Here is a 17551-nt window from a genome sequence, read left to right as displayed (position 1 = left end):
TAGAGAGAGAGAGAGAGAGAGAGAGAGAGAGACTTTTTTTTACATGTTTATTATTCCTCATTTATCATTGAATAACGTTTTAAACGTTTCAAGAAAAGTCTAATTGTTTTCTGTTTTTAATGTAATATTTTAGTCTCCTACACTGAGTAAAAGTGCGGTGGGCGTGGTTTGTTGAAATCTCGCGGGATCTGGCGGAGCGTGGTTCTCGGCGCGTGTTCCAGCATGGCTGCGCTCGTGTCCTTGTTGTTGCGACCCAGAGCCGGTGAGTCCCGGGGTTTAATCCGCGGTTCTGCGTGTTACTGTGATCCACAGCGCGGGGTGGAGCGGGCAGGGAGGCGGGTATATGCGGGGAACGGGTCGCTGTGTGATTGTCGCTCTGTGTTTCTGTATTATAGGTGTTATGTGCTGGTGCTGTAATCCTGCAGTATCCTGACCCCTGTGTCTCTCTGTATCTCCCTGTATTTATTTGTATCTCCCTCTCTCTCTGCATTTCTTTCTCTGTGTCTCTGTATCTTAATGTATTGCTCCGTGTCTTTCTTTGTATCTTTGTTTATCTCTGTATCTTTATGTCTCTCTGTGTATCTCTCTGTGTCTCTCTGTATCTCTGTGTCTCGCTGTATCTCTGTGTCTCGCTGTGTATCTCTCTGTGTCTCGCTGTGTATCTCTCTGTGTCTCTCTGTATCTCTCTGTGTCTCTCTGTATTTCTCTGTGTCTCTCTGTATCTCTCTCTGTATCTCTCTTTGTATCTCCCTGTCTCCCTGTATTTCTCTGTGAATCTTTCTGTATCTTTGTGTCTCTCTGTATCTCTGTGTATCGCTCTCTCTCTATCTCTTTCTGTGTATCTCTCTGTGTCTCTCTGTATCTCTGTGTCTCGTTGTGTATCTCTGTGTCTCTCTGTATCTCTCTGTGTCTCTCTGTATCTCTGTGTCTCTCTGTATCTCTGTGTCTCTCTGTGTCTTTCTGTGTCTCTCTGTATTTCTCTGTGTCTCTCTGTATTTCTCTGTGTCTCTCTGTATTTCTCTGTGTCTCTCTGTATTTATCTGTGTCTCTCTGTATCTCTCTCTGTATCTCTCTCTGTATCTCCCTGTCTCCCTGTATTTCTCTGTGAATCTTTCTGTATCTTTGTGTCTCTCTGTATCTCTGTGTATCTATCTGTGTCTCTCTGTATCTCTGTGTATCTATCTGTGTCTCTCTGTGTATCTCTGTGTATCGCTCTCTCTCTATCTCTTTCTCTGTATCTCTCTGTATCTCTGTTTATTTAAGCTACAGCTGCTCCTTATCTGTGTATTTTACAGACAAACTGGAAGTATATGAGTTGAGTATATGGCTTGTTGCTGTTTTAGTTGCTTTATTTTTCTAGCAATTGCAGCATTTTAAGTTCAAAACTGCTACCAAACTAATACAATTAGTTATTGTTCCAATAAAACATAATTAATTATACTCTCACTGTATTCAAATATTGAATTGACTGTATTCACTAAGTATTAAAGATAATTAAACCCCTTGATTTTAACTGACTCTACCCTCAGCTCAAATTTGGTAAATGCAAAAAAAAATAAAATGTGTGGCAATGGGTGATGTATGGGTTTAGGGGCGGAACTAACTGACTGATTTGCCTAATGCGTGTAGGGTGTTAAAATACACGGGAACATTATCCTCGCCTATAGCACAAATAAAAGTGTTTTTTTTTAAAGGTTAGGAAATGTTTATAAAAATAAATAATATAAATGTTATAAAAAATTTTATTACTATAAATGTTTTATTACTACAGAGGAACACATTTCAGCTATTAATAATTTTTTTTTTTTAAGTTTACGGTTTAGTTCCTCTTTTATATTTACCACCTATTATAAACTACTCTTAATATGTGGCCCAAGTGCAGGTGCTGAAGGCATATCAAACAGATTGAAAAACAGATTAGGAATAGCCAAATTAACAATCAGCAAGACATCAAAAACTATATTAAAAGTGTATTTATTCACACACCTTGTATGTGTATTCTTTCTCTGCAGGTTTTCTCACATCATGCCCAGTGCCAGCAGTGGTGGTGCCCACAAGACTGGCATCTAAGAAGGCCGGAGGAAGCAGTAAAAATCTGGGAGGCAAAAGTCCCGGCCGCAGATACGGATTTAAACAACACGAAGGTATTAATTACTGTTTATAAAAAAAATTACATAATTCAAGGATTATTAGGCACTATTAACAGCTAGGCCTGTCGCGATAATTGTGTTATGGATTTATTATACAATACACAACCTCTTTTAGAGTATGGGTTATATTTCCATTAATTATTTAGAAATTCTCAATATATATATATATATATATATTTCTCTTTAAATGGAAGTAATGACATTATTGTGTTGTTATTATTATATTATGAATATATCAGTGGCAAAAATGGTCTTAAAATACACTAATATCATTAATCGTAATTATTTTAAGAATCCACACAAGGATTTGTGACAGTGGGAAACGCGGGAAAAAATTATGTTCTGTGTCTTTACTTGCATTGTTATTAGTCCTGCACTTTCTTCATTTTTCCAAGCTCCTCATATTTTACTTTAATCTTTGGTTTATTTTTGTTTAAAGGAGATTTTGTTCATGCTGGCTACATCCTGGCAACACAGCGGGCACTGCGCTGGCACCCAGGAGCTCATGTAAGTGTTATTATTATTATTTTTTTGTTATTACTTTATCTTTGACAATATAACATGTATATGTAGCGATAGAGATGTAGGGTGTCCTAATTGTTGTTGTTGGTGTAAATCAGAGGTCATTAATAAGCAGAGCGTGGGTCTGGTCTGGTCAGTAAACCCACAGACCAATCACCTGTTCTGTAAGATCACCAAACGCTCTCCTCAGCCAATCAGATCTGTGCAGATGCTTTAGGGTGGAGCTACACATGGGCAAAGCATGCAGTTAGAAGCAGCAGTCAGAGAATAAAGCAAGAAAGGCTGATTTAGATGGTGCGCACCAGAAAATTAAATTAAATTACTACATTTATTTATAAAACATACTAACAGTTAATAAAATAAAACCAAGTTCAGCAAATAACGAACATTTCTCCATATATTGTATCGTATGATTTGTCATTTATGTAATTATTTTTATGACAGGCAGCCTACATCTAATATAAACAAAATCAAATAGAATAAATAAAGCATATATTTAAAACATTTTCACATTACAATTTTTTATCGTTTCACCCCTAATCATAACACAAGGTAAAAATGATGACGATCCGGACCTCGGCCTGACTAAAACGTACTGAATTCTAATAAACTAACCCTAAGATTGCTTAAATTGCCACATAAACTGACCCTCAGTTGTCGCTCCTCTGTCTTTTCTCTCACAGGTTGGCATCGGAACGAACAATACCCTCTTCGCCCTGGAGGACGGCAGGGTCAGATTCACCAAGGAGGTGTACATTCCTCGTCCTCGCAGTGCTGAAGCGAGACATATGATCCCCAAGCTCCCGAAAGGAGCCGTTCTCTACAAATCCTTCATCAACATTGTTCCCACCAAGCAGGAGAACAATTTCAAACTGGTCGACTTGGTTTAAAAGAGACTCGCTGTTTAACTCATGTGAACTTTTGCATTTTGATGTGGATCATTTATGGACTTAATGGAGAATTGCCTCACCCATAAGGCAAATTTTTTTTTTTTTTTTTTTATGTTTGTGAATAAATGAGCTACTCTACTGGTATGAAATCACCTGCTTTTGTTTACTTTCTTAAAGGACTCATTCCATCATTTTTATTAATTTTAAAAAGTCTAGTTGTGGTCTCTAGTATGAGTGGAAAAAAAAAAAAATCTCCGGCGATCCAGTATAACGCTGTTTTAGTCCAGTGGAAGAGTGGGGGGACAGAGAGAAACGATAGGATTTCGGCTCTTGCTCACGAATATTCATACATGCAAACATATCGCCTCTGATTGGCTTACAGCACTGCGACACCAGGAGGCAGTGAGACGGACATTTAAAAATGTTTTAAAATAAAGACATTTTTACACTAATAACAGTCTTTACAATGTCATATGTTACTTTACAACATGTGTAATAATGCCCTGCTAAGTGCAGTTCAGCCTATATTGACCTAGACTTAAGAGTCTCTGTAAAACACCAAATCCACCGAAGATCCTATTTAAACCTATAGTTACCTATTAGTCCAGGTCCAGAAAGTAAAAATCCACCCCGGGGTGGATTTTTACTTTTAACTAGTGTAAACAGAACTGTTCTAAACATCTAAACACCTATCTATCTCAATTGTACTTGGCTGGTGGTGTTTTCCTCCATAGACTAATTCTAACCATTTGTTTCTTAGCTCTGAATTACTGGGTAAAGTATATGAACACTGATGTGTTATTCGCACAAATAACACAGGAATGAACTGCATGCTGTTTCTAGCGCTGTTAGTTATCTCCTATCTGATGAGACGGCGTCGCTGCCCGGCTTCAGCTCTGCCTGTGGGCGGTCCCGAGCCGAGGTGGGCGGGGCCATGAATACTAATTCACGGGTTGATGTAGACACAGTGCTTTTCCTGATCGACTTGTTTTTTTTTCCTGAATGTTTTATTTTACTAGATACTACAGACAATGGAGGTTGAGGAAGAGTTTCATCATGTGCAGCATCATAAACAACTCAGAGACCTACTGTATTTCACAAACAACAAGAACAAGAGGATTTTAGCGGATGGAGACATTAGGGGGTGTACAGTGTGTGTTTATCGAAAATGTGTTTTGATATATGTTTTTCACAAAAAATGAGCCAATGCCAATGAGTTTGAGTTAGAAAAAATATATTTTTAGTATCATTTGATGAAAAATGAAAACGGGTCCCACAGACCCGAACACCACACAAGGGTTAAATATATATTATACAACTACAAAGTGCTCGGTAAGTGTGGAAACAAGACGATAAATCTGCTAAGTAAAAAGGCTATGGGAATACAATGCAAAGGGTCAATAGGTTAAACAAATAACCAAATAATGAAAAGAAAAATAAAGAAAATCACTTTGCAGTAAGGACAATTTGATGCTTATTATACTAATATCCATTTTTAACCACTGCTGAACATAACCCAATGTCTTCTATTAGATCAAATAGATCTTTTTAAGTTTCTGTCTGCCTTTAGTTAACCATTGCCCTACAAACGGTGAAACAAAAACAACACTAAAAGCTTTTTTCCTGGAAGGAGGAAAATAAGCGTGGAGCGTATTTGATGAGGGAGCCCATTTGATAAGATTGGGTGGAATTACTGTAAATGCACCTTCCACAAGCTTCATCATCCGCAGTAATTTAGAGCTTTTACCTGTGAGTTAGGATGCAGGTCGGATGCGTACGCCAATTTCAGCTGCATATTCTGAAAGTGTCACAGAACAGTAAATATATGTTGGAGTGAGCATCACTTTACACACTTTTCTGGAGTTTATAGCAGAGATCATTACACTGTGAGCTTTTAGGAATCGTGTAGAGAATCACTGCAGAAATAGCAGGCAGGTAATACATACATACCTGTGGAGCGGTGGATCAGCAGTGCAGAAGACCAAGAGCCTTACTAATGCATCTCAAAAAATGTGAATATTATTATAAAAGTTACTTTCTGTAATTCAGTTGATTGATCTATTTTAAGCGTTTATTTCTTTAATTGTTGATGATTATGAAGCTTACAGCCAATGAAAACCCAAAAATCAGTGTCTCAGAAAAATGGAATATTAAACGACCAATATTCCATTTTAAAAGACCAATTGGTACTTTTGGCAGTGTGCCAAAAGTCCTGCTGGAAAGTGAAATCTGCATCTACATAAAAGTTGTTTCCTGCAGAAGGAAACATGAAGTGCTGTAAAATGTAATAACGGGAAAACAAAACTACACTAACCACTTAAAAATGATGAGTTTCTTTGATTTTACCAAATTGAAAACTTCTGGAATATAATCAAGAGGAACTGCTTAAATATTTTGAACCAGGAGTAAAGGCGTAAAGTTATCCAAAAGCAGTGTGTAAGACTGGTGGAGGAGGAGAACATGATGCCAAGCTGCATGAAAAAACTGTGATTAAAAACCTCCAGGGTTATTCCACCAAATATTGATTTCTGAACTCTTAAAACTACGTTATGAATATGAACTTGTTTTTTTATTTGCAGTATTTGAGGTCTGAAAGCTCTGCATCTTTTTTTTTGTTTTGTTATTTCAGTCATTTCTCATTTTCTGTAAATAAAAGCTCTAAATGAGAATATTTTTATTTGGAATTTGGGAGAAATGTTGTCTGTAGTTTATAGAATAAAACAACAATGTTCATTTTACTTAAACATAAACCTATAAATAGCAAAATCAGAGAAACTGATTCAGAAACTGAATCATTTTTGTTGCAGAGCTGTATAATGTAAATTCCAGGTGTAAACAGGTTACATGAGGATACAGATGTTTTTAAAAAAAGGCAGCAGGAATCTTAAGGAGCATTTTGACCAGCTCTTCTCAGCTCTGAAGCTGATGAAAGAGAATTCATTAATCTGAAATGTCCTGAAGAAAACTCTCTTGATTAGCCTTGTTTTTGTTGGTTGCGCTCATTACACCATGAGAGACTTCACACATGTCCAGGGCTCTCATTAGTTTGAATTTGGGAAACATGCATTTATGAGAAAAGGAGAAAACATCAGCCAATGTGGAAGCAGAGAAACTAATCTCCATGGTGAAGAAGCACAATTACCCAGCCTCCTCTTCCTCCTCCTCCTCCTCACTGTGCTATTCTTCCTCGGCCAAACAGCACAGAGTCAACAGCAGTGACGCACTGATACGCAAACACTGTGAACACTGCAAAAAAGCATGGGCTACTACAGACGCACAAAAGGAGCTCAGACTGGTCTCTCGGGCATTTCCATGTTCTTACAGAAAACCTTAAAGAAAACTGTTAAAAGAAAATATAAAAAAACATAAAAGTGCTTGTTACACTAATAGTGCACCTCAAAAAAAGTTAAATATCATTAAAAAGTTACTTTATTGTAGTAATTTAGTTAAAACTTATACATTACATAGATGTATTAAACACAGAGTGATCTATTTTACGCGTTAAAAAAATAAATAAATAAATCAGTGTCTCAGAAAATTAGAATATTATACATAAGACCAATTGGTACTTTTGGTACACAGTGTGGGTAGTGTGCCAAGTCCTGCTGGAAAATGAAATCTGCATCTCCATTAAAGTTGTTATCAGCAGAGGGAAGCTGTAAGATATGAAGTGCTGTAAGATTTTGTGGGAAAACAAAACTGCACTGACTTTAGACTTGATAATAAAACACAGTGGATCAACACCAGCAGATGACAGACATGTCTCTTTATCCAAACCATCACTGACTGGGTTTTCATTGGCTGTAAGCCATAATCGTCAACAATGGATATTGCTCTGTGGTTGGCAGTATTTTTTAAGAACGTTGGAAAAAGGTTGCTAAAGCTGATGGCTGTAAGTTTTGTGATTTAGGGGATTTAGTGCCATTCTGGTGAGAATGGGTAATTGCACCGAGCATGCAAAATAATCTTTTTTTTTTTTTTTTATAATTTTATTTAAATTTCTTTCCCATTTTCTCCCCAATTTACACGGCCAATTACCCAACCCACTCATTAGGTCTCCCCCTATCACTAGTGATGTCCCAACACACCAGGAGGGTGAAGACTAACACATGCCTCCTCCGATACATGTGAAGTCAGACACTGCTTCTTTTCGAGCTGCTGCTGATGATGTAGCATTGCCGAGTAGCATCACAGCGCTAGCCCTCGGAGGAAAGCTCAGCGGCTTGGTTCTGATACATCAGCTCACAGACGCCCTGTGCTGCAGACATCACCCTAGCAGTGATGTGGGGAGAGAGCGCCATCTACGGTACTCACCCAGAGGGAGCAGGGCCATTTTTGCTCCCTCTGAGCGCCGGCAGCTTGATGGCAATGCTGCATGAGCGGGGGTTTGAACCTGTGACCTCCTGCTCATAGTGGCAGTGCCTTAGAGGAAGAATCATTTTAAACTGGGCGGGTGTAATGCGAGAGAGAAAGAGAGAGAGAGCGCTCAGTCAGAAACTTCACTCCTTCATTTCTTTGGTTTTACTATGAGTGAATAGAGGAGCTACTGAGCTCTGAGTTTCCTCTTCTGAAGTCTCCATTGCTCCACCAGCCACTCGCGTTCAGTAAAACTGAGCCATATCCTCTTTTAGAGGCTGTACGTGTGACGTAAGTACGTAAAGACGCGTGACGTGACCAGAAGACAAACTCAAAGAACTCGCGAAAATCGAGCCGACACCCCAGTTTTTAGAATGAATATAGAGTATTATTAGGTTTAGCAGGGATGGTGGTTTCAGCACACTGGTACCATTAAACACAATATTTTATCCATATTCTTCTCCACTCAGAAATGCTTCCGCTTTCAGTTTAGAATAAAAAAAATACAGACTGACACTTTAAGGAGCGGAGGTTGATGTAAAACAATGATGTTGAGCGAATGTATACTTACAATCTGGGAAGAAAATTACTCCAACACAAGCAGTATAAATTTGTTTAATACCATTGATTTCAGGAGAATTGAGTGTATCTGTGGTTGGATAAATGTCTAAACCATCTATTGAAGAACCAAAAATCAACTGCAGCTAAACTGCTGTTGCTTAGCAACAAGAATCGCACCTATGCTGCTATGTGTCTCTTTTATATTTCAAGCAAAAATGCGTTTAGCTTGAAGTGTTTTGGTGTTGGGAAAGTTCACATAAAAATTTACAAAGGAGTCGCTTCTCAGTCCAAGAGCGCTGAGATTACTGATAATACCACTCGCTGACGAGCATCTTCAGAAAGAAGAGCTGATTACGCTGCTCTTTCAGAACAGAAGACTGCGAAATCTGCTGCATTTTTCTAGTGTTTGGACATTTTCTCAAGCTTCTTTGAAGCACAATGCTGGACACTGGTGGATTTAGAGAAAAAGAAAATTTGGCCCTGTTGGTCGCTCTTCTGCTTTTCTGAAGAAAAAAGAGATTGATGTGACTAACACATTGAAATGTGGTTGAAATATAAGTATATAAGTGTATGTCTGTTGTTGTTGTTTCAATGTTGGAATAATGTTAAAACAACAATTAATGTGAAATGGTTGCGCAATTGTTGAAATTTTTATGTTGACTCAACATAATCTGCCATTTGAATCAGCATTTTACATTTTATCACCATATAATTTCCAAAAACGGTTGGATTAAGGGATGAGAAAGTGATTTTATTCCATTTGCAATATCTGTTTTTTAAATGGCACCAATACTTCACCATATCTGAGGGTTTGTTCATGTTCTATTAGTTTTGAATCAGATTGGTAATGTTGGGTTTAAAGCTCACCTTCCGCGAAAATCCGATTTTTCTTGTTTTTTGTGGAATACAGTAGGTCTCTCCGAGTTGAATGTGTACACCTGCACATTAAACTGTTTTGCAGCCCCCATTGTCTGCAGGAGCTAAGCAAAGAAATCCCCCCTCCCCCCCTCCGAAAAACGGGTGAATTTTGAATTATCTTTCTGCCTATGTAGGCAGAAACTCACAGACCAGCCCACCTTGGCTCGAGAAACTCCCAGAGGCGGAGCTGAAGCGACGCAACATCACCGCTCATCAGTTAGGAGGTGGGAGGCAGTGAGCGGCAGAGCGGTGGAGGGGCGTCGCAGTGCTCCTAGCCAATCAGAGGAGAGATATTTGCATGCTGTTTGCATGTATGAATATTCATGAGCAAAGCTGGAATCCGGTCATTTTGGACACACCCCTAAAACAGTCCATTAAAAAAGAGCTATACAGAGACACCTGAGCACTTTTTTTTTTACAAAAACGGCTCACATGTCATTCATTCATACTAGAGACCACAACTAGACATTTTAAAATGAAAGAAAAAACGACGGAAGGTGAGCTTTAACCATTTTTAATATTCTGTAGATTTACTTCAATTAAATTAAATTAAATTAAATGTTATTTCTATAGCGCTTTTTACAACAAAAGTTGTCACAAAGCAGCTTTACAGAGAAAAACAGTGATGTAAGTTTATTGTTAACACTTTGTTCACCATAGGATTTTCTAGTTTTAGCTACTTTGTAGTAATTAAAACTTTTTGTTTGTAGTTGTTCAGTTCCTATTTCTCTGAGATGAGTAGATTTATAGAGAGAGGATTAAAAACAATATATTAAAATATTTTCATCATTATGGCGTACAGTTTTCTTTCCCTCTTGAACATACGGCATTGAAACAACATTTCCATATTAACATTAATTCACTTTTCAAAATCAACACCAAATGCAACAATGTTTCAAACATAACATCACCGTTGACTTAACGTTAATTCAATGTTGATTTAACATTAAAATGCCAGCTGTGTTTAGACCAAGAAATGTTGATAATGTGTCTAAATAAGTGCCTTTCTGTCCTTTTAGTAGAAAAAGGTGCTATTATAAAGTTCCTTCTATAAGTGCCTTTTTTTTTGTCTGTCTCCTAAAATCTCAATAAAATACGTTAACCCTTGTGTGGTGTTCATATTTTTTGTTACTCGTTTACTTTGTTACTTGTATTTAATTCAGCAAAATGAAGCAATTCTACATTAAAATGCTTTACACATGCTCGCTTCACCTAAATGGCGAGCAATATAAACAGCTTACATGGTTAATATTTGCCCTTTACCTTTCTTATGTTACATTTCTTTTAAAAAGTGCTACTCTTTTTTTTATTAGTTTTTTAATTTCATAGTAGTCTATTTTTTTTTTAAATACGCTATATTGTACTTTTTAAAAATTATGATCAAAGTTCACTTTCAAACATTTGACGAAAGCATAATTTTTAACGTATTTTAATATATTTTATTTAACACATAAATCTGTTAGTATATTTACAGCATACTTAGACATTTCTCGATATGTTTGAAGTACAATTAAGTATACATTTTTTTTTCACCAGGGTGGAAATAAAAGCTGAAATGACGATCTTTTGTCAAATTTGAATGTTTTTAATCTACATCAGAAATAAAAGGATTAATCTCACTGTTCTAATACATTTCATGCACTGTAGATGGTGCATTTTTTTAATTTTATTTCAGCAGTCTGGGTCCACCACCACCACCACTGCCACTACTGAAGGAGATGGGCTGAACCTGGCCGAGTGACTTTAACTGCCTATTCACCAGACTGAGATTTTACAGCATGCTAATGAGGTTCCTCGGCCTGTTGCTGTGAGACAAACCAAAAGTCATCCAAGTACTTTAAACAGGGGTCTGGGGGGGGGCTGAGTTATGCTGAGCACAATCCTAATAAGTCACTGAGAGAGAAGAGCAGAATAAAGGAGGAGAAAGGGCAGAGTCCAGGGGGAAAGAAAAGACTGGAGCGAGGGAACAACAGGGTGGACGTTATACGATGGACGACCATCACAAAGGGGGCTGAGGGGGTTTAGGAACTGAAGAACTGGAGGATTTAGTATGTGAGACACAGTCAGAGATTGGTATGGCTCTTCACTGTAGCTCTTCACTGTAACTCTTCAATATAGCTCTTTAGCGTAGCTCTTTAGTGTAGCTAATTCCAAGCATTTCTAGATATGGTCTACACTGGACACTAATGATATGGATATAATTGGTGGCCACCTCTTCCTTTTCTGGATCCTCAGCACTGTCAGAAGATGCAACAGTGGTGAGATATGTCAACTATTTTTCTCCAAGAAACTGTATCTCTGGCTGTATATATGTTTAGGGTCATCGTCTTGCTGGAAGGTCTCAAGTCTTTTGCAGCCTCCAACAGGTTTTCTTTTAGGATTGTGGATTGTGAATTGTATTGGATTAGATAGATTTAACTCCGTCCATCTTTCCATCAACTCTGACCAGCTTCCTCCCTGCTAAAAAAAAAGCAACCCCACAGCATGATGCTGCCACCACCATGTTTAACAGTGGGGATGGTGTGATCAGGGTGATGAGCAGTGTTACTTCTGTAGGATACTTATTGCACTGGATTTTATTTAGGGGTTTCAGAGAAGGGAGAGCTTAATACTTTTGCACGTCTCACATTTTTCAGATTTGTGTTTAATAAAAAAATTGAAAGCCATGTATCATTAGTATGGTAGAATCTGCTAATATAGGCCATTTTTTTTAAAGGCAAATGACTTTAAGTAAGTTTTGTATGAGATCCCAGGTAACAGTTTTTGGTCAGTAGAACGTTTTCTGACAGTTACAGTTAACATTCTTAGAACAATCAAGTTATCTGGAGTTTTTTTTTTAGACATTCTGGTAACATTGCTGCAATATCACTTTCATGGCATTTTTTTGGGAAGGTTCTTTTAAACATATCCATAACATTTGCTTTTATCTAGCTGGGAACGTCACGCAAAAAACATTATATTAAACTTGTTGTAACGCCAGGTAGTGAGGAGTGACGCGAGCCGAGTTAAAAATACAAACAGGTTTATTAGCAGTTAAGCTAACAGATACTGCTAACAGAATAGCCAGGCAAACAAAGATCTCACCGATGACAGAAGACGTAGTCAAAAATACAGTCCGAGTTCGTAACCGAGAAACAGTCCAACCATACATCAAATCCAGAAAGGGCAAAACAAAAGACATAAACCGATAATCCGAAAACAGGGTCGTAACGTGAAGGCAAAAACAATACACAGGAAAACGCTTAGTATGTAACATGAGTTAACAATACCTCGCGGAGTTTGTTTACAAGCGGCCGCCTTAAATACAGGAAGCTAGAGGGGAATGAACCGGAACTAACTCAGAACACAGGTGAGTCTGAGCGTCGGAGCGTAACATGATTGGGTGAAGGTGAGCGTGTGTTGTTGGTGTTATTGTTCATGGGATCTTGGGAAATGGAGTCAGGTAGCGTGGAAGGAGAACACGGCCGCGTGACACTTGTGATCCAAACCATTATTATGTCACACGTTTTTAAAATGTTCCTGATATATCATTTCTTTAATGTAAAAGGATACAGGACCCTTTAAAAACGTTGCTAAAAGTTCTTATATGATACATAGGATGATACATAATACAAAACATTTTTATAAACTGACATTGCATTGTATTGTACAATTTTGATTGTGATTTTCTAGAATAATATTTAATTTCTGTGGACTAAAACTTAAACTTTAATGCTTTAAGCTAAGTGTGGACACAATATGAGAATAAATTAAGTGAAATTATTAATATATTATTATTAGCTGAACATGCAGCAGCAAGTGATTTCATTTCCTCTGAAAATAAAACAGTACTTTCTTAAAGGGGCGGGATTATTCCAAGATAAAATGGTGGACTGGGGAAATAATAATAAAATATATCTAAAAATAATAAAGAAAAACAGGAACTAGCCAATAACTATCTAAATAAAAAACAATAATAATAATAAATACATAAATAAATAAATAAATAAATAACAATAAAATAATAAAATGATAGCTAAAAAACAGAAACTAGCTCAAAAGTAGCTAAATAAATAATAAAAATAATAATAAATAATAAGTAAACAATTAAAAATATATAAATAAATAATAAAGCAACAACAATAACAATAAATAATAAATTAATAAATAATTAAGAATAAATATATATATAATAAAACAAAAATAAATAAATAATACAAAAAAAGCTAAAAACATATATAAAAATAGCTAAAAACTAGAAACTAGCTAAAAAGTAGTTAAATAATTGATTTAAAAACCTTAGAAAAAAACTTAAGTTTTCTTTTTTTTAAATTGTGTTATTTAACCAGTGTCATAATAATCATTAATTAACTTAACTTAACTTAAACACACTCATGACAAAAAAACACAACCTCACATCAATGTATTGATTTATACATCAAACTGTATAAATGTATAGAAAGTTCTTTAAAGTAAAGGTTTACAGTCTTTCTATACGTGTCATAATTTGTTCATTCAGATAAAACAGTGTTGGATGAACTTTAAACTACAATTTTTAAACTATTTATGCTGCAACATAAAGCGTATATTGCTACTGACCTGTTTATATATTTTATTCTTTAATTAGATGAAGATTCCTGTCCTAAAGGAGCCGTAATCCACAGGGACAGTCTGCGCTGCTACTGGATGCCCACGTCTGTATTCTCCTGGCGGGAAGCGAGGGATGAGTGTCTGAGAGAGAGCGGAGGAGATGTTGCTACAGTGGAGGATCTCAGCACTCAGAACTTCATACTGAACTCATTTCAGCTGTAAGACAAAATTACACAAAACTGCTAAAATACTAATTTTCTCATCAACTTTTCAAGCTGATTATATTAATGTTGAAATTCTCAATAAAGTATAATAGTTTATAATGTTTCTCAAGCTTAAAAAGACTAAAAAGACTGAAAACGTTTTGTTTTTTTACCATTGAATGTATTATTGTTTTGCAGTTCAAAAACTTTTAAACTTAATATTTATTACTATTTGTTACTAATAATTATTTTTAAAAAATCTCAGCACACCTACACAGTAAAAAAAAGGGAAATGCACTCATAGTTTCATTGCATGGGAATTTTTTTGTCATTTCACAATTAGTCCATATTAAATTTACTGTAAATTTACAGAAATATACTGTCTAAAAAATACAAGATCACAGGTCGGAAATTCTATTTAAAAACAGATTAAATGTTAATGTTTACAAAGTTTTCTGTTATTTTACAACCAGGCCCATTGATTAAAGAAATATATATTTTATCAGTAAATTTTATAGTAAATACTGTCTGAAATCTGAAAACCACATACTGTAGGTTGGAAGTCAACCTGAAACAGAACATATAAAGAAAATGTTAATAATATACCCCTAAATACATCATATATCTTTTTTTTTTTTTTTTGAAATAATAACATGAATTATTTGACTGAAATAGATATACACAAGTGCATCTCAAAAATTAGATAGTCATTGAAAAGTTACTTTGTTTCAGTAATTCAGTTTAAAATGTTAAACTTATATATTATACAGATGTATTACACAAATATCATTTATTTCTTTTATTGTTGATGATTATGAAGCTTTCAGCCAATGAAAACCCAAAAAAATAATTTCTCATAAAATTTGAATATTATATATAAGACCAATTGGTACTTTTGGTACGCAGTGTGGGCAGTGTGCCAAGTCCTGCTGGAAAATGAAATCTGCATCTCCATAAAAGTTGTCAGTAGCAGAGGGAAGCTGTAAGATATGAAGTGCTGTAAGATTTTGTGGGAAAACAAAACTGCACTGACTTTAGACTTGATAATAAAACACAGTGGATCAACACCAGCAGATGACAGACATGTCTCTCCAAACCATCACCGATCATCAGTAAATTTTACATTTCATTTAAAGTAAATTAAGGGAGCAGAGTCTGGAGGAAGAGTGGAGAGACACACAGTCCAAACTGCTCGAGGTCTAGTGTGAAGTTTCCACCAATCAGTGATGGTTTGGAGAGACATGTCATCTGCTCCATCATTCCAGAAAACACACTTCTACTCTGCAGATCAGTCTCAGTAATATGAGTAATGGGTGTAACTTGTGTAGTTAAAGAAATATAAATCAATTAATCAATACTCACTCTATTCCAGAGAAGAACCTGCTTTGGTTTGGCTGAGAAATGGAATTGCATCAAGTGGATCCTCTGGTTTCCAGCATGGAGATTGTTCTCAGATGGTTCTGGGTTTGGGACAGTGGAAGAATGGAGCGTGCAACCAAGAGCATCACTTTATCTGTGGAAAAGAGATATCAGGTACCATAAATAAGATGTTTTAAATACTGAATCACTGTAATTTTTCCCTATTTGCATTTGATATAAAACTCTTAAATGCTTAAATTAAGAGAGCACTTCAGTTTCTGAATCAGTTTCTCTGATTTTGCTATTTATAGGTTTATGTTTGAGTAAAATGAACATTGTTGTTTTATTCTATAAACTACAGACAACATTTCTCCCAAATTACAAATAAAAATTTGGAGCAAAATCTAGAGCATTTATTTGCAGAAAAAATAATAATGCAAATAATGCAAAGAAAACAAGTTCATATTCATAAAGTTTTAAGAGTTCAGAAATAATCAATATTTGGTGGAATAACCCTGGTTGGTTTTTAATCACAGTTTTTTCATGCATCTTGGCATCATGTTCTCCTCCACCAGTCTTACACACTGCTTTTGGATAACTTTATGCTGCTTTACTCCTGGTGCAAAAATTCAAGCAGTTCAGTTTGGTGGTTTGATGGTTTGTGATCATCCATCTTCCTCTTGATTATATTCTAGAAATTTTCAATTGGGTAAAGTGGTCTCTTTTTTTTTCAGAGCTGTATACAGTATATACTGTATCTAGTTCTTTTCTTGGATTTAACACTGATTATTTTATCTGAGAGTACATTTTTAACCTTTTTAACATACTTGTACAGTCAAATACAGTTCTTTATTAGAGGAGTCAGTGCCTAACCTAAAAATGTGTCTTATTAAGACACATTATCAAAAGATTTCTAATCTCGAGGGCATATTATCATAATGTATTCCATGAAGGAACATCATAGCGAGGACACACGGTCAATTTTTCCCCATAAGAAGGGCAGTAAATTGTGTTTTTTGCAGTTTAGCAATGCTTTTTCAACCACAGAGGCACCAGGGGTTTTTTTGCATGTTTTTTGTAGGAAACCGATGATTTGATTGAGCACAGTGTACTTTAGGAAAGCACTAAATTGCTCTATTTTTCTCAAGTGTCTTTGCCGTCGTTGGACAGCTATTTGATAGGAGTGCCACTAATGTCCAGCGTTCACACTCAGTCCCAATTACATACACTACCAACTCTACCGGACCCCGGACAACAGAGAGTGGAGGTAAGCAGATTAAATCTAAAAAATGCTAAAAAAAAAAAAAAAAAAAGATAAAAAGGGAGCAGTAGTTTGGGAGGAGCAGTGGGTGATGTATGGGTTTAGGGGCGGGGCAGAAGGGAGAGCTGATTAGGCTGAGCTACGGCAATTCACGGACACATCATCCTCGCCTATAGCACAGTTGAACCTGAGAGGGCGCTACAGAGGCAGAAATGACCGCAAGAAAAGTGTTTTTTAAAGGTTAGGAAATGTTTATAAAATACCAGCACTGGTATCTTTTATTACTTCAAATGAACACATTTCAGCTATTAATAAATGAAATAAAAATATGATTTAGGGTTTATTGCCTCTTTAATAGTTATTATAATACATAATAATTAAGTTGTATTTCTAAACATCAAGGAGACATCAAGAAGTCTCTCAGAATCGAGGGCAAACGTTCAATAATCTACAATCTGCTATTAAATAATGTGAAGCGATTTTAACCCCTTTTCAAAGTGGCCATAAAATGCAAATTTCGCCTATTTTGTGGGTCTCTCATTTAGAATATGAATATTTGATTATTGGGCCCCAAATTGGACCCATTGGTTTTCAATGTTTGGTAAATTGAATTAATTCTAATTTATTATATATTTTGATAATTAAAAAAATAAAAATTGCCTATTTTTTTGTCCCACACAAATCATATCTTAAAAGTACATGATGATATCAAACTAATTCTGCTTACACAGATTTTTTACCACATTTTTGTTGAGCTACCTA

The 17551-nt window shown here is 36.0% G+C and overlaps 2 protein-coding genes across 3 annotated transcripts in view; both read left to right on the top strand.

Moving 5' to 3' along the window:
• The first annotated feature begins 171 nt into the window (after positions 1-171).
• Positions 172-3711, top strand: mrpl27 (mitochondrial ribosomal protein L27). Its single transcript, XM_049464657.1, has 4 exons — positions 172-262; positions 2013-2144; positions 2590-2657; positions 3356-3711. The coding sequence occupies exons 1-4, from the start codon at positions 223-225 to the stop codon at positions 3560-3562; spliced, it is 447 nt and encodes a 148-aa protein (XP_049320614.1). The 5' UTR covers positions 172-222; the 3' UTR covers positions 3563-3711.
• A 7635-nt stretch (positions 3712-11346) lies between these two features.
• Positions 11347-17551, top strand: part of pkd1b (polycystic kidney disease 1b) — an 87770-nt gene continuing 81565 nt past the window's right edge. For both annotated transcript variants that reach the window (XM_049464640.1, XM_049464639.1), the window contains exons 1-4: positions 11347-11655; positions 14004-14184; positions 15542-15702; positions 16677-16795. In XM_049464640.1, coding sequence (XP_049320597.1) covers positions 11589-11655; positions 14004-14184; positions 15542-15702; positions 16677-16795 — 528 coding nt within the window. In that variant the 5' untranslated portion in view covers positions 11347-11588. The remainder of the gene's footprint in view (positions 11656-14003; positions 14185-15541; positions 15703-16676; positions 16796-17551) is intronic.

The sequence above is a fragment of the Astyanax mexicanus genome, chromosome 15 (assembly GCF_023375975.1).
Source record: "Astyanax mexicanus isolate ESR-SI-001 chromosome 15, AstMex3_surface, whole genome shotgun sequence".
NCBI lineage: Eukaryota > Metazoa > Chordata > Actinopteri > Characiformes > Acestrorhamphidae > Astyanax > Astyanax mexicanus.
The sequence above is the reverse complement of the archived record's forward strand: the minus strand, read 5'-3'. Positions and strand labels throughout refer to the sequence as shown.